This window comes from Canis lupus, chromosome 21 (assembly GCF_011100685.1).
Source record: "Canis lupus familiaris isolate Mischka breed German Shepherd chromosome 21, alternate assembly UU_Cfam_GSD_1.0, whole genome shotgun sequence".
In the NCBI taxonomy this organism is placed as follows: Eukaryota; Metazoa; Chordata; class Mammalia; order Carnivora; family Canidae; genus Canis; species Canis lupus.
Genome location: NC_049242.1, coordinates 46,914,050 through 46,939,385, shown reverse-complemented (window position 1 = coordinate 46,939,385; position 25,336 = coordinate 46,914,050). Strand labels below are relative to the sequence as shown.

Sequence of the window (25,336 nt, the reverse complement as noted above, 5' to 3'; positions counted from 1 at the left end):
TCCCTGTCATCTCCATCCTTTGAGAGCATGTGCCTCACGGTTGTGGGAAGAGTTCTACATACGTTTTAACTCCATCAGGAATGATTCCTGAATGGATTAGAGTCCAATGGTAAATTTAGCCATGGGGAAGGAGCTGTGGCAAAATTAAAAGTTCTCAGGGATTCAGTGAGATCACATGCCACATTCTGTATTTTAATCAAAATCTGGACAAAAATGCAAGGTCATTTTGGAAAACTAAACATTGGTCTCAGATCACCTAAATATTGTAGTTTTAACATTACCCATGAAAAACACATTTATGAACATTCACAGTTTTTATATTTTGTTTTACAATAAAATCAGAATATTTTACATATGATATTGGAAATGAAATGACCCAAACCCCATGTTCATTTTTATTGACTCTAGTCTAGCCTTAAGGAGGGAGGAAAACGAGCAAGAGTAGTAAGCTGGATTAAGGCAAAGCCGTTCCATCATGTGTAGATTGTGAAATGCACAATCTACACATGACTAATGATGAAGTATGAAAAGAGCATGTGTTTAATATGGGAATTCACAGCAGCTGCTGTCACTGAAGTGAATATGTTTACTCTCCGCAGCAGAATGATTTTATGGGTGTGAAGAAGTTTTAAGGGAGACTTAGCTACTCATGAACACACTGTAATTTAGCTAATGAGGAACTATTCTTTCTCTCAGATCCCTCCTTCATTAATTTATTCCCTTGTTTCTTCATTCATCAAACATTTACTATCAGTAACAGGGTCCTAGGGTGAACTTTAGAGGAAGTAAAATAATGAGGATAAGCCCCAGGTCTTCAGGAGTTTACTGCGGTGAATTAAACCGTCAACCATTGTATGTCCATTTAGTGCTATCACTGAAAAGTTTCCAAAAGCATCAGAGCTGTTAATTTTTGCATTTAATGGAAAGATAGAATCGACGGATACTCTCTTATCCACCTACTTACAAGAAGTTAGCATTAATTGAATACTTAGGAGCGTGCTGCAAATGCATTACCTCATTCAGTTCTCCCTAACAACCCTACAAAGTTAGTATTATTACTGTATTATATGGGATAACATATTTTTTTTGAGATAACAGATTCTTAAAGATGTCAAAACACTTGGCAAGGATTAAATCATATAGGAAGTAACAGAGCAGAGACTCAAATTCAGGTTTTCCTAAATAGAAAGTGGCTAGGATTTTGTTTTTTGTTTTTGTTTTATTTTCCTTCTCGGCTCTCTACTGTATCCCATTGGTCTATATATCTGTTTTTAGGCCACTACTGTACCGTTTTGATTACTATGGCCTTGTAATATAACCAGAAATCAGTGAGTGTAGTGCCTCCAATTTTGTTCTTAGGATTGCTCTCGCTCTTGGGGATCTTTTGTGGCTCCATATAAATTCTAGGCTTGTTGTTTTCTATTTCTGTGAAAAACGCCATTGGAATTTTGCCAGAGATTACATTGCATCCATAGATGGATTTGGAAAGTATGGACATTTTAACAACATCGATTGTCTCTACAGAGTGTTGTTGAACTATATCAAAAAAGGTTATAAATCTATCCCAGTAGCACAGATTCTGTATGTAATATCCTCAGGATACAGCAGATCAAGATAGAAGGCTCACAAGTGCCTTCCTGCAACTTTACTGGAGGTAATCGTTCTGACAGCTGGAGTCTTCAGCATTTTCTATATATCAGATCATGTCATCTACAAACAGAGACCTGCTTCTTTCTTTTCTAGATACTTTTCTATTTCTTGCGAATTGCTCTGCCTAGGACATCTAATTAATTCTGTTCAATAAAAGCTGTGAGAGTGGACGTACTTGTCTCGTTTCAGATCTTAGCTTTTCATAGTTGAGGATGATGTTAGCTGAAGACATGTCATATGTAGTTATTATGATGAAGCATAGTCCCTCTACACCTAGTTGGTGGAGATTTTTTATCATAACGGGATATTGAATTTTGTCAAATGTTTTTTTCTGCATGTGTTGAGATGATTGTATGATTTTTAAATCATTGACTGATTTTTGGGTGTTGAGTCATCGTTGCATCTCTGGAATAAATCCCACCTGATTGATCATGGTGCATGATCCTTTCAATGTACTCTTGAATTCCGTTTGCTAATATTTTGTGGGGGATTTTTGCATCTATGTTCATTGGGGATATTGGGCTATAATTTTCTTTTCCTGTAGCACCAGGGGAATGCTCACATAGTATGGGTTTTGAAGTATTCCCTCCCCCCTCCACCCTTTTTTAGAACTTTGAATATAATTGGTATTAATTCCTCTTTAAAAGGTTGATAGAATTCACCAAGGAAGCCATCTGGTCATGAATTTTTGTTCCTTGGGAGGTTTCTTTCTTTCTTTCTTTCTTTCTTTCTTTCTTTCTTTCTTTCTTTCTTTCTTTCTTTCTTTCTTTCTTTCTTTCTTTCTTCTTTCTTCTTTCTTTCTTTCTTCTTTCTTTTTCTTTTCTTTCTTTTTTTTTTTTTTAAGATTTTATTTATTCATTTGAGAGAGAGGGCCAGAGGCAGAAGCAAAGTACCTGCTCAGCGGGGAGCCCAATGCAGGGCTTGATCTTAGGGTCCCCAGATCACAACGTGAGCCAAAGGCAGACACTTCACTGACTTGAGCCACCCAAGCGCCCCGGTTGGGAGGTTTTTGGTGATTGATTTAATCTCCTTAGTAGCGATCGATCTGTTCAGATTTTCTATTTCAACATGACTCAGTTTGGATAGGCTGTGTGTTTCTAGCAATTTTTCTATTTATTCTAGGTTGTGCAACTTCTTGGTATGTAATTGTTAGAAGTAGTCTATTATGATCCCTTTTTATTTGTGTGGCATCATTGTAATGTCATCTCTTTGAATTGCCATTCTATGATTTGCGTCCTCTCTTTCTTGGTAGGTCTAGCTAAAGTTTGCTCTATTTTGTTTATCTTTCCAAAAAAGAAAAAATAAATTGGCTCTTGGTTTCATCAATCTTTTCTATCGTCTATTTAGTCTCTATTACATTTATTTGCACTATGATCTTTTTACTTCTTTCCTTCTGTTAACATTGGGTTTAGTTTGTTCTTTTGCTAGTTCTTTGTGGTATAAGCTAGGTTGCTTACTTGAGATCTTTCTTTTTCTTTATGCAGGTGTTTATCACTCTGCATTTCATTCTTAGAACTGCTGTTGCTGCATCCCATAAGTTTCAGTGTGTCATGTTTACATTTTCACTTGTCTGAAAAAAAATATTTCTTAAATTTATCTTTTGATTTCTTTTCTGACTCATTTATTGTTCAGGAGCATATTGTTTAATCTTCACATATCTGTGAATTGTCCAGTTTTCTTCTGATTCTTTTCTAATTTCGTGCCACTCTGGTTAGAAAGAATGCTTGATATTTTTTTCAGTCTTCTTAAATTTTTTAAGACTTGTCTTGTGGCCTACTACATGGTATGTTCTAGAGAATGTTCCATGCGTGCTTGAGAAGAATATGTATCCTGCTATTAAATGAAATATTCTGTAAATGTCTATTAGGTGTCCATAGAATCTAACATGTAGTTTGGGTCCAACGTATCCTTTTCTGTTTGAGTGACTGATCCATTGTTGAAAGAAGGCTACAAGTCCCTTACTAGCATTGTATTATATTGCTGTCTACTCTCCCTTCAGATTTGTTAAAATTCATTTTATATATTTAGGTGCTCCTATTTGGGGTGCATATTTATTAATTTTATGATTTCCTGATGAACTGACCCCTTTATTATATATAAAGGGTTTTATGTAATATAAAGCTATTATATTTTATAAAAACTATTATACAATGGCTTTTTTTGGTCTCATAATAGAGCCCTTGGTTTAAAGTTTATTTTGTTTGATATAAGTATAGCTATCTCTGCTTTCTTTTGATTTCCATAAGCATAGAATGTCTGTTTCCATTCCTTCACTTTCAGTCTACCTGTGTCCTTAAAGCTAAAATTTGTCTGTTGTAGGCAGCATATGGTAAGGTCTTGTGTGTGTGTGTGTGTGTTTAAAGGTTTTATTTATTTATTCATGAGAGACAGGGAGAGAGTCAGAGACAGAGACAGAGGGAGAAGCAGGCTCCCTGCAGGGATCCTGATGTGGGACTTGATCCCAGGACCCCGGAATCATTACCTGGGCTGAAGGCAGAAGCTCAACCACTGAGCCACCCAGGAGTCCCACGTCTTGTTTTTATACCTCTTTTCCTACTCTGTGTCTTTTGATTGTTTAGTCCATTTACATTTAAAGTAAATATTGATAAGTATAGACTTACTATTGCCATTTTGTGAGTTGTCTTCTTGTTGTTTTGCTTTATATTCCTTTTTTCTTCTCTTCTAAATGCAAGGGGGTTGTTAGCAGAATCGCATCTTTGAATGTAAAGTGATGGTCAGACTCTCAGACTCTAGAGCCAGATACACTTGACTTCAAAATCTCCGTTACCAATGACTTATTTTTTATATTTAAAATGGGTCACTAGCCTCTATAATGCCTTAGTTTTCTCTTATAACATCAAGATATGATCAGTACCGACTCAAAATGTTCTTCTGGACTTTAACTGAGAAAACTTGTGCAAAGCCTTTAGCAGTAAGTTTAGTTACAGAGCAAGTATTCTATAAAATTTAAGTGTTATAATAACACAAGAAGCAAGGCATATTTAAACTTTCATTCCTCTTTGTTAGAGTATCTCTAAGGTTCTAAGTAATGGCATTTTGAGACAGTGATGTGATGTACTAGACTTGGCATAGAAAAACCAGGGTTCGTGTTTCAGTTCCCTTTTAAGTAAAAACAGTTGCAGTAAGATCTACTCCATTCATTGTGATAATAAAACATCTTATACTAATCACCATAAAGGATTATGCAAATTAAGTTCATCCTCCTCCACCTCCTCCTCATCATCATTATTGAGCAATTAGAACCCATGCAACAGCCTACAGACAAAACCAGTTTTGTCTTTGAGTACACCTGATTTGAATAACTTCTTAGGTTATGTAGCTACAGACACTCAGGAATTATTCTTGCTTTCATCTTTATGATCTCTTTAGGAGATCAAAGAGGACTAAACATGTCACAGGAAAGCCTAACGCCAGCACTCTAGGAGATTCACAAACACTGTCTATAATTTCACAATATCCTGAATACCAATGTGTTTCATAGAGTGAGGAAAAGCAAGGCTACTATTTTTAATTTTCTTTGAAACGTTTAAATCCAAAACAGTGCACTGAAAATGGATCAAGATGACAAATAATTCTCTGGTCTTTCATCGAATCTAGCACAAAGAATAATTACTTTCAGCAAATATAAAGATCTTACATTTCCTGTTGTTTTCGGAAGTCCTTTTGTGGAAATTTCATTGATGAATGCACATACTATTTTCTTATTGTCAAGCTCCATATAGAATTGTGTGATAGACACTTCCCCAGAGATTATCACACAGCAATATTCCATTAGAACAAATAAGTCTGAAACTAACATTTAGTTTGTCCTCATAACAACCTTTTGAGGAAAATGGTATTATCCCCATGGTCCTGGTAAGAAATTGGTTTAAGAAATTGCCTTGGAAAAAAAAAAAAAAAGAAAAAAAAGAAATTGCCTTGGTTACACAGCTGATTAGTGGCAGAGTACAAATTCAAATCCAGGCAGCTTGCCTTTAGAACCTCTGCTCTTAAACACTAGCTATACTAGGTACCAGGGATCGTGCTATAAATTTAGTATTTATACATTTTAGTTTATTAGGATCATTGTTTTGTATTGTTAGCTGTATTTCTTGCTTTTAAAAAATATTTTATTTACTTATTCATGAGAGACACAGAGAGAGAGAGAGGCAGAGAAACAGATAGGGGGAGAACCAGGCTCCATGCAGGGAGCCCAACGTGGGACTGGATCCCGGGTCTCCTGGATCACATCCTGAGCCAAAGGCAGACGCTCCCCACAGAGCCCTGTTAGCTCTATTTCAAAAAGAATAATCACAGTCTCCAGTTTCCTTTCTCAGTATCTCATGTGTGCTTTGAGTACTTGGCAGAAGCAAGGATTTACAATTGGTCTGCTGAATTCCAGATTCTGTGCTCTTACACATGGTTCTTGGCACTGAGCATCTAGTTGCAGATTCCAACACAGGTTTCCAGGACGGTGATGGTAAAAGGAGAGTCTAGAAAACTCCGAGTACTCTCCTGATGGAACTTGCTAATGCCTAAAAAGGACCATTGGAAGGAAGCATAAGCCTGTAACTGAAAAAGCATGATCTGCTTCTCTCCACCTGTACATGATATTGTATAGACAGAATGGAGGAGCATTTAACCCTATCCTCAAGAAGTTGGTGTTAATACACTGAAAAGTAGTGGATTTTAAGTGATTTTAATCCCTTACTACATTTTATTAGAAAATTTACAAATGAATTTGCTAATTTTCTTTTGAATTAATGTTAATTTTAGTTTATATCATCTTTGAGTAAAATGATTACTTTTATTTTGCTATATTTTATTTGAAGCAACACCTCATTTTACTGGATCTCATGTTTCCTAACTTTATCTTTCTTGAAATGATTTTGTTTCACTTTTGCCCCAGGATTGGAAAACAAAGCAGGGTACTAACAGGTGGGCTATAGAGGGAATTCAGAATTGGAATTAGTGCATGTGTGAAGGACACAGACAAAGCTTGCTAAGTCATTCGTCTAGAAGGACAGGAAGCTTCTCCAGAGTCATTAAGAGCCTAATAATCACTGATGGACTAATGGCCATTGAGTAGCATCCCTTTGGATTATTCCTCATCTACATCAAAATTTATCAATACCATCCTTCATCATAACCGACTTACCTTCCATCTCAGAAGCTGGTATGTCCCTACTACTCTCCACACTCAGCTCTTCACTTAGTGATCATATTCATATCCCTTAGTGCTTCCTCTAGAATTTTGACTCTTTAATATAGGTCTCTAATTTTTGTCTTCATTATCTTTATTCACTTTTCCCCTTCTCTTTTACCAAAAATGTAGTCAATCTCTTTCCATCCTGCTGAGAAGCTCCCCTTATATTTGTTCACTTTCTTCTTCACAACTAATTTATTTAAAAGAATCAACTCTTCTTCTCACACTTCCACACAAATTCCTCCAAATTTTATATCCTTTGCATTTCTCAAATCCATCTCCTCCTCTCCTTTCCCAGCACCATGGTCTCACTGTCTGTCCCCAAGAAGATACTATTAGTCTCCCAAAAATTGTTTGCTAGTATTAGCTCATTCTCCTAATCATTCTCTCTATACTGCCACAGGTGTACCTTGCTTTATTGCACTTAGCAGATATTTTGTTTTTTAAAAATTGCAGGTTTATGGTAACCCTGCATCAAACAATTCTATCAGTGCCATTTTTTCCACCAGCATCTGCTCACGTCAAGTCTCTGTGTCACATTTTGGTAATTCCCACAATATTTCAAAGTTTTTCATAATTATTATATTTGTTATGGTGACCTATAGTCAGTTATTATGACTTGCCGAAAGCATAGATAATGGCTACCATGGTTTTTTGGATGGCTAGCAATTTTAGCAATAAAGTATTTTTATGTATTCAGAATATTTTGTTGTGAATACTTGTCAGAGTTTGCAGTTATTCCAAATGTTTGCTTTCCAAAAAATGCAAAGACCTTAGAATGCTTTAATTCTGACCACCCTCTTGCTATTTATAAGCTACTCTAATGGTGTTTTAGGCCAATTATGGCCATTGATTTTTATTACATTATAATCAATGTAATCAGTTACTACAAACAAACGATGTTATTTTGTTTTGCCCACATATTACTGATGTCTTTGAGAATCATTTCTTTTGCAACTGAGTCCTTCCTTTACAATTCCTTCAGCATCCTCCTTTGGTAGGAAATTCTTTCAGTTTTTTTTTTTTTTTTTAATTTATTTATTTATTTATTTATTTATGATAGTCACAGAGAGAGAGAGAGGCGCAGAGACACAGGCAGAGGGAGAAGCAGGCAGAGGGAGAAGCAGGCTCCATGCACCGGGAGCCCGACGTGGGATTCGATCCCGGGTCTCCAGGATCACGCCCCGGGCCAAAGACAGGCGCCAAACCGCTGCGCCACCCAGGGATCCCAATTCTTTCAGTTTTTATTTGCCTGAAAATTATTTTAATTCCCCTCAGTTCTTACAGGGTATAGACTAATAGATAGTTGTTTTAGCTTAGCCTATTGAAGATCTTATTCTACTACTTTTTGGCTTCCATCATTGCTGTTGAAAAGTCAGGTGTTGGCCTAATTGTTATTACATTGTGGGTAATTATTATTCTATTTTTTGTAATATGTCTTCTCTGCATGCTTTTGACATATTTTTACCTTTTGGGTTTTTTTGTATGAGTATTTTTTAATTAAGGTAAATACTTTTTTCAGGCATAATGCTATTGTACACGTAATAGACTATAGTACAGCGTGAAAATAACTTATATACACTTGGGAAACCAAAAAATGCATTTGACTCTCTTTATAACAGTGGTCTGGAACCAATGTATCTCTGAGGTATGCTTGTACTGGACTTATCTTCCTAAAATTAGAATTTTTTCAGGGTTCCGTTGCTCAAAAACAACTTTTAGTAGATTGCCAGTGGCTGCAAGTTATAAGAATAAATGGGTGAATAATTCCTGTAGAGGAAAAAAAGCACTGTTGACTTAAAATGGTCAAAACAAGTTGATTAATTTCTCATAGATATCCTTTTCTTCTGCAAGTGTAATAAGGAAATATCTCTTGCAGATGGAGTTTTTAAGATCAAGAATTTTATTGCATCTAAAGAGACAAAAGTAAAGTTGGACAATAATTTCTAATGGCTAAGATAAAATATCCCTTGCACCGATAATCAATGAAGGGGATATTGAGATATGTCTTACCTAAATAGCAAGTGGTAATTAGAAGGTAAACTAAAACACCTCTGAAATAATTTAAGCTCTGTTACATTAGAGGCACTATGAAAGTTACTACTATTTGAGGAAGGTCTAAAAATTTTAATGAAAATATAGGAAAAAAAAATGGAACCAGTCTTCCATTTCTCCCACTGTGGGTCCCAGCAGCTTGTGTGTCAACACCAGGAGTGGTAAAGGCCAGGCAGCACAGCTTCATGAAGCCTCTGGTCATGAGAAGGGCCCCAGCACATGGCCCCTCGCCATGAGAATGCACTAGAGAATGGGCTCTGCCAAAGGGGTGGCGAAGTAGAAGCCCGGGAGGAGATCAGCAGGGGAGCTTGCCATCTAAACCTGCTCTTGCAAATGTGGAAAGGAAGCCAGAAAATGTAACAGGAAATGATAAATCTTTAGATAAAAGGAAAAAAAGGAGCAAAGGAAAAAAAAAAAAAAACAGGTGAAAATGTCTAACCAAGAAACTACAGATGATTTACCTGAAGAAAATGGAAAAACTACAAATAAGAAGGGTCCAGCCCTTGATGAAACAGGAGAGAAAAAACCTGAGCCTGATTACACCGTATACTGTGTCTTACCGATGGTACTTGTCTCCCTTCTTATTCAATCTAGAGGAATATTCTTATCAACTATTTTGTAGATGTAAATCTTTTAGTAGCTCTAGAAACATTTTTAAGAAAAAGAGAATCACAAAAACAGACACATAGATCAATGGAACAGAATAGAGAACCCAGAAGTGGACCCTGAACTTTATGGTCAACTAATATTCGATAAAGGAGGAAAGACTATCCACTGGAAGAAAGACAGTCTCTTCAATAAATGGTGCTGGGAAAATTGGATAGCCACATGCAGAAGAATGAGATTAGACTATTCTCATACACCATACACAAAGATAAATTCAAAATGGATGAAAGATCTAAATGTGAGACAAGATTCCATCAAAATCCTAGAGGATAACACAGGCAACACCCTTTTTAAACTCGGCCACAGCAACTTCTTGCAAGATACATCCATGAAGGCAAAAGAAACAAAAGCAAAAATGAACTATTGGGATTTCATCAAGATAAGAAGCTTTTGCACAGCAAAGGATACAGTCAACAAAACTCAAAGACAACCTACAGAATGGGAGAAGATATTTGCAAATGACGTATCAGATAAAGGGCTAGTTTCCAAGATCTATAAAGAACTTATTAAACTCAGCATCAAAGAAACGAACAACCCAATCATGAAATGGGCAAAAGACATGAAATCTCACAGAGGAAGACACAGACATGGCCACCAAGCAGATGAGAAAATGCTCTGCATCACTTGCTATCAGGGAAATACAAATCAAAACCACAATGAGATACCACCTCACACCAGTGAGAATGGGGCAAATTAACAAGGCAGGAAACAACAAATGTTGGAGAGGATGTGGAGAAAGGGGGACACTCCTGCACTGTTGGTGGGAATGTGAACTGGTGCAGCCACTCTGGAAAACTGTGTGGAGGTTCCTCAAAGAGTTAAAAATAGACCTGCCCTACGACCCAGCAATTGCACTGTTGGGGATTTACCCCAAAGATACAGATGCAATGAAACGCCGGGACACCTGCACCCCGATGTTTCTAGCAGCAATGTCCACAATAGCCAAACTGTGGAAGGAGCCTCGGTGTCCATCGAAAGATGAATGGATAAAGAAGATGTGGTCTATGTATACAATGGAATATTCCTCAGCCATTAGAAATGACAAATACCCACCATTTGCTTCAACGTGGATGGAACTGGAGGGTATGATGCTGAGTAAAGTAAGTCAATCGGAGAAGGACAAACATTATATGGTCTCATTCATTTGGGGAATATAAATAATAGTGAAAGGGAATATAAGGGAAGGGAGAAGAAATGTGTGGGAAATATCAGAAAGGGAGACAGAACATGAGAGACTCCTAACCCTGGGAAATGAACTAGGGGTGGTGGAAGGGAGGAGGGCGGGGGGTGGGGGTGAATGGGTGATGGGCACTGAGGGGGGCACTTGATGGGATGAGCACTGGGTGTTATTCTGTATGTTGGCAAATTAAACACCAATAAAAAATAAAATTATTATAAAAAATAAAAAGAAAAAAAAAGAAAGAAAAAGAGAATCTTGTGTCATCCCATTTTTTTTTTTTTAAAGATTTTATTTATTATTTATTCATGATAGTCACAGAGAGAGAGAGAGGCAGAGACACAGGCAGAGGGAGAAGCAGGCTCCATGCACCGGGAGCCCGATGTGGGATTCGATCCCGGGTCTCCAGGATCGTGCCCTGGGCCAAAGGCAGGCGCCAAACCGCTGCGCCACCCAGGGATCCCTTATCCCATTTTTTTATTCATTCATTTTTTTAAGAGGTAGAATCATTTGCTGGTTGTTTATTCTTGGTACAATCAGAAAATAGTGGGACATCTAATAGGGAAGGCTTTGGTGGTCTTGATGATCATTCCACAGATGGGGAAGCCACTTTATATCCTATAATACACAGCACATTAGATGGCAATTTGGAGCCACGATACTGCATTTAATATATCTTAAACATTTTAAATTATTTCTCTTCCCTTGTTATCTTTTAGTAGAATTGTTTCCTAAGGAAAACCATTCCTTGACCTTGGGTCTCCCTGTCAGAATTTCACACACTCTGTAACGTCTTTGGTTCTGGGTTCAGTTTCCCTCAGAAATTTGATCATGTGCTGAGTATGTCGTATTTGATACTGTAAGTTAGGGGCGTTTATGACACAACAGCTTATCAACAATTGAAATTATTTGCACTTGATATCCTCTTAAAAAAAGTGCCTTCATATTTAAGCTGGAAAGTCACTGGAATAACTGTTTAGAAAAGAATCATAACTGCATGCCTTTTAAATTTTTCGGTACATACGTTAAGAATTGTGTACAAATTGAAACATCTGAGTATTGGTCCTCAAGACAACCCATGAAATCTCAATTATGAAAGAAAATAAAAAGAAAATGAAAACTGGTGGCTATTCTTTGGCGACATCGAAGATATTCAGCAATGATTTTCTCTCTGAATATTAATGTGACTTCCTAGACTTAAGATAACATTTCAACCAAGAATGTTTTGTTCCTATTTTATTTTAATTTTAGGAATATTATATGGATTATATCCTCATGTTGCACACAATTGTCTTTGAAAGAAGTTCAATTGATTCTATAAATAATGTTCTTATTATATGTCTCAATGATCAAGAATAAATGAAAGCTAATGAGGATTTGGTTTCAGAGTATTCCAAGGTAAAAACCTGCACCCCAGTACTAAAAAGAATACACCAAAGATTCCTTGTGGGTTTAATTTTTATATATCCCAGATAAAATATGTATCTTATAATTTATAATATAATTTTACAAATATGTATGTGTATATATAACATGTATATTCATATAATAACATAGAAATGTGCTATATTTTTTACTGAAACTTAGCTTCATTGCCACATTTATGCCATAACTGCTGGGAAATAATTAAGTCATTAAGACCTCCCAAGACCGAAAATGAAATCCAGACAAAATTCCTTGGTTGCAATGTTATATTTTACAAAGATGTTTTAAATGTATGTGTTCATTTTTATCCTTACAATAACCCTGGGTATAAAGATATAAAATACATTTTTGTAGCATAAATGAACACCGATAATTAGCAGATGTCAAAGATAAACAAATGGTGAGCTAATGACAGACAACTGGTATAAAACCTCTTAGCTCGTTGAGAAATCTCTAGGGAAGTGGGGGAAAGAGGCAGGCTTAATTTTTAGGCTCCTTTCCCACCCTACTGTAAGGATCTTAATAGTTCTCAACATTGGATACAAATTGGAATAATCTTGGGAGCTTTGAATAATCCCCCCACCAGCCTGCTCTTCCGCTGGATTGTATCAGAATGGTGAGTGTTGACATTTAGGTGTGAGCGAAACCCCCAGTGCTTAAAAATGCAGCCTAGGTTGAGCCCCTTTGGTCTATGATGATTCAGGGGCACTGCTTCGAGAGTTCTTGGAAATCGCATTGCAATAGATTTTTGGCAGAAAAGAGGGAAACACAAATCCACTTTGTTTTAAACTGCCGGGCACCGAGCAGAATGCAATTTTCGCTTGGATGCCTTTAAGCTCCTGAATAGGGTCACTGTTGACTGCTACCCTAGAATGACTTTGGCATTTCTAACAAACCGGAAAAAAAAACAAAACACAGAAAAACAAATCATCCTTGTCCAATTAAGTAGATACCACAGTGGTGACCTTTACCAAAGTAAACTGCAGCTAAATCCAGTTGCTCGGAAAGAAAAAGAGAAAGGATGGTCACCGCCTGGGGTGGGCATGAGATATTGGACTTTCATAATGCAATTTCTTCATTTTTTTTTAAATCAACATTGCTTACCTGAATTGTTTTTCCTTTCTGCTGTCTTTCAATGTTCTCCTTTCTTTCTTTCTTTTTTTTTTTAAGATTTTATTTATTTATTCATAAAAGACATGGAGAGAGAGGGGCAGAGACACAGGCAGAGGGAGAAGCAGGCTCCCTGGAGGGAGCTCTATGTGGGACTCGATCCCAGGACCCCGGGGTCACGCCCTGAGCCAAAGGCAGACGCTCAACCACTGAGCCACCCAGGTGCCCCTCAATGTTCTCCTTTCTTTATGGCATTTACTACAATGATTACTGACATTAAATGTATTGTGAGAATCCATCCATACCATTACCCTAAAAAAATTATAGTTATACTCACTTGGATAGAAGCACTGTAGACTCACATATAGACAATAAAACAAGGCACACAGCTTTCGTTTTAATTCAAGCAATATTCTATACCAAAAGTCTTCTCCAAGTGTGATCCTGGTTTCCAGGTATAATGCTTATTCCTATGTTCATTGTTTCCCAGTGTCAGACACTACTACAGACACTGAATGCCATATGTGAATTCTTAAAAATTTATTCTTCACATCAACTCTGTAGGGTTGGTGCTGTTATTGTCTCTACCTTATATTTATATATGGAGGATTAGTCCCAGAGAAGTAACTTGATCAAAGTTTCAAAGTTAGAAAATTGCAGAAAACATTTTTACCTAGTCAGTCTGACTTACGAATTTTAGCTCTCCCTTCAATTTTTCTTTCCTTGTATTTATGCTCATGATACCAGATTTCTTGGGTGTTGATGAGAAGCACAGCCTGGGTACATAGGCAGAAGCCCACCAGCACCTTCAAGGGTCTTGCCTGGGACAGTTGCGACAGAAACATGAGCCTTTTCTCCCTTGGAGGTCTCTGCCCTGATGTGCTAACTGGTGAGATTTGGTCTGGGAAGCAGGTGACCCCGTGGTGGGTTGGGGGTAGAGAACAACCCGGTAGACCTCATGAGGCACAGGACCCTGGAGACATGGTGTAGGCGGTGGCCCCATGTTCTTTCCTGCACATCCCTACAGAGGGCCCGAGGCTGAGGGGAGCCTGTCCTGCAGAGGCATCAGCTCTGGGGAAGGGGGGAAGGGAGGAGGCTGGGAACTGTCTTTGACTAATATGCCAGGGCCAGTGTCTGGCCTTTTTCTTACCTTATTTAATCTTCTTAGAAACACTCAGAGGTAAACATTATCACCCTAATGTAAAGTGAATCCTAGCTCTTAAACTCCCTATCATGCAGCTGGAAATACCAATGACATTACCATATTAATAATTCATATTTTTTCACCTAAAAATAGACCTCTTGGTAATAGGCCTCCTGTTCTTCCTCCTGCATTTATTTATTTTTTTCTAAATTACATTAAGTCGCATTTAATATTTCATCATAAAATGAATATAATTAAGGAAAAACAGTCTAAGGGACATACACAAGTTTAGTTTTTTCAGAGCATGCTATTCATTAAAAAGCAGTTCTCCCAAATAATTGTTTTGCCTTTCCTCAGCACTCACTGTTCATCTAGCTCCACTGCACACGCAGAAGATAAAAACAAATAGTACGTTGATCATATACTGTTTGTATATTATGACGCCCAGTAAGCCTATCTTAAATGTTTAATATACGCGCCACACTCATACATACACCGGAGTGTGTTATTCACTAACTTAGGGAGTTAGGAGGACCCTGATTGGTAGAGTTTGTTAATTTCTATGGTATAAATTCTACCAGTTTCAATCTATCAAGATAATATTATTGAATATGATTTGGAAATCATATTGGAAAGAGGTATCAGTAGCACAGCATCGAGCCCATGTATTTCCACAACATGGGCTCGAAAGACATAATATCCTCAAGAACAGAGGTAATAGCATGATGTAGTGGTTTTGGGGATTTACTATATTTGCTTTTAGTAAATTTTACTTAATTGTAAGTGTATGTAATTAATATTTAGTATGGGCTGTGTTTAAGATTCTGAAGACTTCATACTCAGCTTTCATTTATTTTTTTAGAGACTTATTTATTTGAGAGAGAGAGAGAGTTAGCAGGGGGAGGGGCAGAGAGGCAGGGGGTGAATCTCAAGCAGACTCCCTGCTGAGCTCGGAGCTCCATGCGGGGCTCCATCTCACAACCCTGAGATCATGACCTGAACCCAAACCAGGAGTTCTGTGCCCCCACTACATGTGGAACTCTGCTTCCACTTCTGTACCGTAGGTCAGATCACCATCGTCTCCTGCACGGTTCAGTGAAATAGACTGTCACAATTTTCTTGTTTCCACTCTAATTAAGAGTTATTTTATGCAAATACAAATTAGAGCTCCTGGCTCCTACCTTTGCTCTTTACTTCTCTATTGGAACAATATTTGCTGCATAATAAATATATACTCTCATGACAATGACTCATCTCATGTGCCTTTGGATCCAGGTCTCCTTAGCCTTTATCTTTAACCAAAGCTATTTGGAACATGAAATTCCAAACCAAAAAAAAAAAAAAAAGGAAAAGAAAAAGTCCTGATCTACTCCACACCCCTTGCAATTTTTTCTCTTATTCTCTCTTTAGCAGAGAATTTGGCTTTAGTGTCCAAAAGGCCTTGCGATTTCAAATTTGCATCCCCGGTGATGAGCGCAGTCGTGGCATACAGATGGGAAACAGTTCAGTTGAATATTAAGTAAGCACTTAATGAGCACTCAATAATATATATTTTCTAATTTCTAAATAAGGAAAAGAGCCAAGAAGGGGGGCACTGCCACGGATTGAATATCTGTATCATCTAAAATTCCTATGTTAAAGCCTTAAGCCCCAATATGATGGTATTAGGAGGTGGGCTTTCTGAAGGTAATGGGATTTAGATTAAGTCATGCTGGTGGGGTTAAGGTTAGGGGATTGGTGCCCTCATAAAAAAAAATATAAAGAGAGAAAGATTTCTTTCCACACGTGTCTAAAAAAGATCCTGTGAGCACTCAGCTAGAAGACAGCTGTCCACCACCCAGGAGAGAGCTCTCATCAAGAACTGAATCTGGGAGCACCTTTACCTTGGGCTTCCCAGCTTCTAGAACTGTGAGAAATGAGTGTCTGTCGTTAAAGTCACCTCGTCTATTTCCATTTTGTCCTAAAAGCCTGTACTGACTAAAGCAGAAACACAGCAAGTGTCATTTCAAATGAATTCTGTAGAAACATCATCTGGACACCGAATAGTGTGAGCAACTCAAGGAGCTCGGCCCAATCATCGCCTTTAAGGACAGAGGAGTGTGCAGCCATCACTGTACTCGCAGCATCGAGCAAGAGCCATGAGGGATAAACACTGCTCTCGGAGCCTTGGCGACAAAGTAAGTCTAACGTGGAGGGTAGGGAAATATTCACTCAAATTAGAGAGAAGCAGACGTAACACCTACGGAGGATATAATGAAGGACGGGAGGCTGGCTGACCCGGCTGAGGGTCCTCAGTGCAAATTTCAGCTGCAGGTTGAAAAGGTCACGTAAGGCTTCCTCCAGAAAGAATAAGAGGTAGAGGCGACCAGGAGCCCCTGGGTGGCTCAGTCATCTAAGTGTCTGATTCTTGATTGTGGCTCAGGTCACGACCTCAGTGTCATGAGACTGAGCCCTACTGTAGGGCTCCGCGCTCGGTGTGGAGTTTGCTTGGGATTCTCTCTCTCCCTCTCCCTCTGCCTCCAGCACACACACTGTCTCTCTCAAATAAATAAATGAATCTTCAAGAAAAAGTAGAAGTTACCAATATATAAGTTATTTTTAAGTTTTTACCAGGAGATTCTAGTCATGTTGAACTACCCCACCTAATGAAATCTGTGGCTTTTAAGTTCCACAGTGAAATATATATCGATTTAATGTAATAATGTGTATGTGTATACAAAGGCGTGTATACACATACACATATGCACACATGAATAGTGCAATGGAAGTTTTGACTGTGTTGTTCTTCTTTAAGAAAAATAAAATGACATTCGGGGGGGGGGCACAGTATGTGAGTATTTTGTCTTTTTTTTTTGCAGATGTGAGTTGAAAATTGCTTACTTGGCTGTGTTTCACAGATTTCAGGAAAAACCATTCAAGAGTTGAAGATTTAAGAAACCGAATGATAGTAGATGAGACCAGTCATAGACCATGGAGAACAGGGGGAGTTATTACTTGTAATGTTCATGTCACAACAACACTCTGGATAGGCATTTGAGGAAACTGAGGCCCACCCAGGGAGGGTAAGTGATGTGATTCCCCTCACAGCTCGCAGGCAGGCACATCATGTCACCGCAGCTACAATCAGCCAGCTCTGAAGGTGTACCAGTTAAATGTCCTCATTTAATAGTTCCTTTTTTCGTGTACAGACAAAAAAAAAAAAGATTCTGTGACTGAGGGTCTCTCTTACGTGGACCCTATATTACATCATATCATTTGGGATTTTAAAAATGTTATCTGGGTGCCTTAACGGGCTTAAGCCCCAAGTATATATAAAATACAATCTCCACCACTAATGAAAAGATAAAGAATGTGGGCAAAACATAAACACTAGAGAAGCTTTTAATGCTAATCCATAAAACAGAATGCTCTAGAGTACATCAGCTTGGATTTATTGAACTTTATCTTAAACAATTGGATTTTTCTGTTATTGCTTTTTGAGAAATGAGCAACTCCTAAACCAGGCTCATCTAAATGCTTCCTACCTTTTTTTCTTTTTCTGTGAAAGCCAAGGGAAATAATAAATATTAATTATTTATTTCAGTGACAGGACATACATTTATTCATCGTAAATCAGTTAAAGTAACAATCAGTAATTTCCTCCACACTTTCGGGTCATAAGGAGCCCAGTTTTAATTGGGCCTAAACAAACAGATTTTGAGTTGGAAACAAGTATCGTGTGTGCCCATAGAATTACAAAGTGCTTTGCCCAGAGTCAGCAGACTTAATGAGGCCGAACCTTTGCTCTTCCCTTAGACCAACACTAAGGAGGCAGGGTGTGGCTTCCTGGTGGGTGGGTGACGCTCTGTGAGAGGCTTGGCACTTTACCAGTGACCAGTTTCAATTTCTTCAGGAGTTTCCTAAACATAACAAATATATTATTATGCAACTTTCTCCCCTGCATTTGGTTGAGCAAACAAACACTTTAGACCTAGAGTTTCCAAAGAGGCAGGAAAAAAAGTAAAGGAGAAAAATACTGGCCTACACAGTTTTAGAGACCTTCAGGGTACACAGCAGAAAGAGAGTAAGATGAAATGAAATTATATGTTTTTAAATGATTTTTGACAGAGAAGCAAGAGATTATACGGACTAAATCTGTGCAGTCCGTACATTGATTAGTCACAGATAAAAAAACACATTACATTTTTCCCCCCTCTTGTTTTTGATTCTGAAAATACCATTTCTCTAGACTGCCATTTGTCCACACCCCTTTTAATTCAAGTGTAGGGAATCAGAATAAGCAGCAAGAAAGCCCCAAATGTACTGCATCACTGGGTAACTGCAGCGGGGGTTCTCAGGTATTTCTGGGCCCACCGCAAAGATTTGCAGGAGTCGGACTGGCATCTGCGATGCTCACTTTAACAGCAGGTGGTCCTAAGGCAAGTGATGAGAGAGTCAGTGCTTTCAAATATATTGCCTAAAACTCAACTTGCTGCAATAACTATTTCAGAGTGTTGGGGTTTATTTAAATGTAGAGCCTGTAAATCGAAGATTCTGAGGACCGAAACGTGAAAGCAACACATGCTCCTTGGCCCGGTGGAAAGTAGGGTGGTGGTGGGAGCTGGAGAGACTCTTGCTGGATTCAGTGGTTCTCAAGAATCTCCTGGGGAGCTTTTAAAACCTGTTGATGTCTAGAGCCCAACCAGAAAGAATTTAATAGGTTTGGGGTGAGTCCTAACTGTCAGGATTTCCTTACAAGGATCCCAAGAAAAAAAAAAAAAAAAAAAAAAGGATCCCAAGAGAGTCACAGGGTCAGGAAGGTGTTGAAAACTGTGGCCCTAATTTTTAAAACAAGTATCCACTTTTGTAAAGATGAGTGTTATACCCTAGGAGAAAGTATTTTCCATATGAGATCTCTGGTATATACCGGTATGTAATATAAGATGTTTTCTCTTAATTATAAAATAGTAAGTATCATTATCATGAAAGCATTATGAATAATAATCCCATCAAATGATATATCAAGTATTATGTTATTAAATTATATTATTAGATGATCATAATTATTACAAATAAATCAAAATCATACTGTTAAAATATTATTTAAAAATGATTTTGAATAATAATGATAATTATTTTTATAATTAGGCAATTCTGGCTAAAAAAAAAAAAAAAAACAGCTGGCTCTCTAAAACAAATGTTGTCTTCCAGTGTTTTCCACGTGACCACAGAGACTTTACAAAGAGTTACCGTCTTCCGTCTATTTCCTAATCTTTCAATGAATTTGGTTTCTTACTGGGATCCACTCTGATGAGCACATAGAATGAAGTATGACGACAGCGCATTACTTGATTATACTTTGAAAGCATGACTAAAGTGTACCTGCATTCTACTTGCATCAGAAATCAGAGGGCCAACTGACCCAGGGTGGAACTGGCATCTGAGTTGGATTTGACCTGGTCAGACTCAAAGGGGGAGGCTGATTACGGAACACAGTTGACAGGCAGAGATGGACAGTCTCTTTCATTGCTTTCAGCTGTGAGTCCTGCGGGGGGAAAAAAGAGAGATGACAACTTTTACATGTGGATCCAGTTGTTCTTTTTGATTTGAGTCTCTCTGTCCTCCTTGCCTACACTCACTCATTCCCCATGCTAACGCCGAAGGTCATCGCCTGACTTCTAAACACCGCTACGACACACGGTGTAATGCACACTCAGTCTGTTAGGAGTTACTGTGTCTCATGATACATTTTTTTTTTAAAGATTTTATTTATTTATTCATGAGAGGCACAGAGAGAGAGGCAGAGACACAGGCAGAGGGAGAAGCAGGCTCCATGCAGGGAGCCCTACGCGGGAGTCGATCCCGGGACTCCAGGATCACACCCTGGGCCGAAGGCAGACACTTAACTGCTGAGCCACCCAGGGATCCCCCTAAACCTATCACCTCTCTATTGGTATCAATCTCTCTTATTACAAATCATTCCCCCCAGCAATGTAGGCACCTGTGTTTCTCAGAGTAGTCTGTAGCACCACTCAATTTGCGCACAGATTGGAAAAATACCAATTTTGTTTCTAATAAAACACTTATTTCCTGTGGGCCTTGTTAAGTGGAGGGAATTAATCTGATGTGATCATAAATTCTATTATTTACACCTTCTTATATTTGCATAGGATTTCACAATATTTCAAGCTCTCTCACAGGCAAGAAATAACTTTATGCTTTCTAACATCTGTAGAACTGGTATCTTTATTACTAATTTACTCTGACGCAATTAAAGTTCGAGGTTTCCAGAATTTTTTTCCGGTTTATATCACAAGGCAGACTGAACTACTGTAGACAACCATCTGTAACTCCCATCTTCCAGATTCCACTGCTAAAAATATTTTTAAGTGCTGATAGAGTAATGATAATAATAATAATAATAATAATAATAATAATAATAAATAATACTAATACAAAGCTGGTACAAATGACAGAGAGAGATCCCCCAGTGCCAAAATGGAGAGAGACACACAACTTTTAGAAAACCTTATGGTCATTCAGGCATAACAAAGGTCATGGATGTAGGCCCAAATAAGAAAATGCCACATAATCATTCATTTCAAGACATGAGGTGTAGCCTTTGGGACAAGAGAGATGAAGAGATCACTGGGGCCAAGACCCTTGGACAAACTGGCACATGTGGAGCGTACCCTCGCAGTGGACCCAGGGGTCAGTGAAGCAGCAACGTCTGCTGTCCTCCTGTGGAGGTAGTATTCTTCTACAGTCTTCTTCTACAGTCTATGCCAGGAATACACACCCTCATATAGCATCTGCTCCTATTTCCTCTCTCCTGAAGAGTAGCGACCATGACTTAGATCCTTCCCAATGTCTACCTCTGAGCTTTCTACTCTTGTGTGGTATATGATAAGGTTTATCTTTAAGATGAGAAAGAATGTTTTTTTCTAGAAGAACAGCAAGTTAAGAAATCTAATTGATCTGGGCAAGAGATTAAAAAATAAGCAACAAAAAGCATCAGTAAGAGCAGCAACTGGGAACACATAAGAAATAGGACCGACATGTATTGCCTTCTTATTCATATTGCCCTGACAAGGTGTCTAGGATGACATAAAAATCTGATAAGAACTAGGGTGGAGGAATGTTGGTAAGTGGACAGGGCAGGGCTAAGCTAAATGATGATCTTTCACTCAAAGTGGACCCTTTTATCTGCTTGCCTGAGCCCCTGAATTCTTGTCTTCATCCAACCCAGTAATTTCAATCTATTATTTGTTTTCTTCATATAATTTGTCTCTAATTTTTTATGTACACAGGCAAGTTGCCTATTTTGTTCAGAACTGTGTATTTAGGACTTAACCTAATTCCTGATGCAGTAGAAGGGACTCGCCAGAAAGTTTTTTGAGTAAATGACAAACACTTAGGTGAAAATGTTGTTTCTTTATGCCAGGGAAAGAAAGTGACAAACTCTGTCAATGAAAATAAATAATAGTTCAGATTTCTCTCCCTATGGGTGGTTTGTTATAATCACGGCTAACTCTTCTCTTCTCGCACTACAGCATAGGACATCGTGGCACTGGGTCAGGGGAGAAATAGCCCAGGTGGCACTGGACAATTTAGACACGTTTTCTGTCTCACATGTTACAGTGAGACAGAACTCAGTGGAAATAGAGTTAATGCGACAGAGTCAGGCAAGTTTGGGCCCAGACCCAAAGTTAACGTGGCTTTGAAGTGTAGATGTTCAATCATCTCAGATCATGCAGGAGGTAACGATGGTTATTTTATTCCCTGCATTCATATCTTGGCTCCTCTACATACACTATGCATGTATCTGTAACAGGTTTACAGTCTATGTTTCCATGATGAACAAATTTCTGAGTAATGGTTGAACTTGGATGTGAAAATAAAGAATGAACTGCATCAGCTTAATTTGCTTAGAACATCGATTTTCAGTAAATGCTGTTCAGGGAAGACCAACTTTCCAATGGAACAATACGCAAGAATGTGCACATATGCTACTATATTTTTAATCATCTGAACTTGGTGCGATCATCTCATCTGTTCCACTGGTGTCCTGGCATGGTCAGGACCATCCCAGATGCCAGAGTCAACATCCCACAGACATACCCTCCAGCGTCTCACCTTTCCTGGCCATGGTCATTAGCTATCTCTGCTCTTGTGTTTCAACTGATGCTTAAGTCTCTTGGCCCCTGATTTTATTTCTTTTTTGGACCACGAGCATACAACTTGGCCTCCTACCTTAGGTTCCACCTCCGTTCCTTGATCACATCGTAGATTTTTCCTGCCAGAGATCACATACTGCTGCGAGCCACCCTGCCCTAATTTGCTCCGCTTTCCACCACAAAAACAGCTTTCAGTTAGTTCCTCTGACTCAACAGAGCCTGGCACTGACGCTACTCAGGTTCGAGATGACCCAGTTCCATAAGCAGGACTCAGACAATGAGGTTGCACCACGACATCATTATGTTTCCATTTCTACTGCTAGCTGTGGTCTGGTTTGAAATCACAGGTTACTGCTCACTTGGAAGTTCACTGTAACAAGATGTCACCTGATGAAATACGATATAAACTGTACAGAGTACACTTTGTCCAAGATCTTACAACCTATTCCCTCCTAGGGTCAGTCTCGTTTTTGCCCTGCCTTTCTCCTCCTTGCCTCAGACCCCGTTTCTCACTTGCTTTGCCACAGAGTAGTAAGATGCAAAACTTTTTAAGGAAGAACCTGATTACCTCAACCTCTTTTTACTTATAGACCATCAAAGATTCCCAATGTATTTGCTTCTTAGAGCCTTCACACTTGCTGTTTCCTGTGCCTATGAGCCCCTTTTCCAAATATCTATTAGAAAACTTCCACTTAGGGGGCACCTGGGTAGCTCAATCGGTTGAGTGTCTGAATCTTGGTTTTGGTTCAGGTCATAATCTCACAGGTCATGACATTGAGCCCCACGTGGGGCTCCACACTCACCGGGGAGTCTGCTTGAAGATTCTCTCCCTCTGCCCCTCCCCTCACTTGCTCTCTCTCTCTCTAAAGTAAATAAATTAATCATTAGAAAAGTAAATAAAATACTAATGCTTCTGCTATATAATATGCAAAGTTTAAAAGGAATTACTGTGTACATATATGATCTTAACATGGGTCGGAGATTTAGAAGGTAATTGTTCATGTGTCTGTAGGCAAGTATTTTTCTCAGAAAATGCATTTTTTTCTGGGAACAACAGGATATACCTTGCAAAGACAACTGTGCCCCTTCTTTCTTGTCTCCTAACAGATAAAAATTCACAAGATATTATTCCCCCTCCTCTTAATTCATTTCCACGAAGATGTGAGGTCCTCAGAGAGATCTGGGTATGGATTAACTGCTGGCTTGGAAAGACCACAAAGGGCTGTGAATCCCAAGGCTTTTCCCTAACTTTTACTTTGGCCACGAAAGCAGCTCTATGAATCTTGTATGGTCACTTTGACATTTTTGATTCTCTATCTAGATAAGTGCTAGGTCCCTTGTATGTAGAATAAATAGCAAGTTCATTGAGTTATGAAATTAGATCTTCATTTACCCACTTAATCAATAGCTGCTTATGATGCTCAACCTCTGTGTCGGACACACATGGCAAAGCCAGTTCTTATTCTTTTACTACTTAGTCCTGGGAATGTGTAGGTTGCCTCACACTCTGTCATCTTTTTCTCTTTTTTTCTTTATGATTTTACTTATTTATTTGTTTTTTTAGAGAGTATGCACACAGGAGCAGGGAGAGGAGCAGAGGGAGAGAGAGGGGGAAAGGATCTCAAGCAGACCCCCCAGAGCTGGATCCCACGACCCTGAGATCATGACCTGAGCTGAAACCCAGAGTCAGATGCTGAACTGACTGGGCCTCCCAGGTGCCCCCAACACGTGTCATCTTTAATATGTATGTAAATCATGCATGCTTTCCAGAGCAAAATTGTGTGATGGTCAGATTCAACAGACAAAAAAAAAAAAAAAAAAAAAAAAAGTTTTTTTTTTTTTAATATGAAAGTTTGAGAGATAGTTTTCCACACTATAAAGCTGTTTTTACATTCCAGTAGCTGAGGCTTCCTATAATTCATAAGATATTGCCAAATAAATAATTGATTGTTTGGAAAACCAAGCTTGATTCTTAGATCTTCGGATTATTTTTGTTTATGTTGTGATAGTAAACTGAAATCTCTTTTATTAAATATGTCATGAGAGCCAAGTTAGAGCGCAAAGATGTTTTCGTAATATTTATGAAGTATTTAAGGTTATTTGGAGCTAGCTAGGCACCTGAAGAGAGTAAAAAATCTCATATAAAGATGATGGAGAGAGGTAGTGAGCAATTTCATTAAAGTGTAGTTTTTCTCCATTTTGAAGTGAGCTACTATTTCTACCTGCCTTTATGACCCCAGCTTATGAGCCTCATACATATGGTACAAGGGATTTGTTGAAACTGACCTCTAGTAAAATGAAATGCTTTTATAGTTTACTGTAGCAAAAGGAATGACAAGATCTGGAAGGCTAAAGAGAAAAATGGTTAACACAAACAGGCAGTCTCTCCAATCTCAGTCATTGACGTTAATAATTACTACGCTTACTGAGGGTTTTCCATGTGCCAAGACTTCTTAGTCCTTTACTTTGTTGGATGCATATAGTCTTCTCACCACCTTTATAAAGTAAGTTTTATTATTATTAATTATTATTATTACTATTATTATTAATATTATTATTCCATTTTGCAGTGATGCATAATGAGTCTGAGGAATTCGAACACGGCCATTCGGTGGGAGAGTTGTGACTGAAGAAAGGCAGGCTGATTCTGGAAACCTTTATTTAAACACTGCAACATAAAGGCTCTTGTGCTAAATCCAGACTGTGGCATGGTGTGGGCTAGGCACACCCGAGTGGGGAGTGGGTAG

At 38.4% G+C, this 25,336-nt stretch overlaps 1 protein-coding gene across 1 annotated transcript in view; it reads right to left on the bottom strand.

Annotated features, from left to right (window-relative positions):
• LUZP2 (leucine zipper protein 2) overlaps window positions 1–25,336 on the bottom strand; it is a 551,161-nt gene that overhangs the window by 53,318 nt on the left and 472,507 nt on the right. The window contains exon 9 of the mRNA XM_038568129.1: window positions 19,814–19,957. Within this exon, the coding sequence (XP_038424057.1) occupies window positions 19,814–19,957 (144 nt within the window). The remainder of the gene's footprint in view (window positions 1–19,813; window positions 19,958–25,336) is intronic.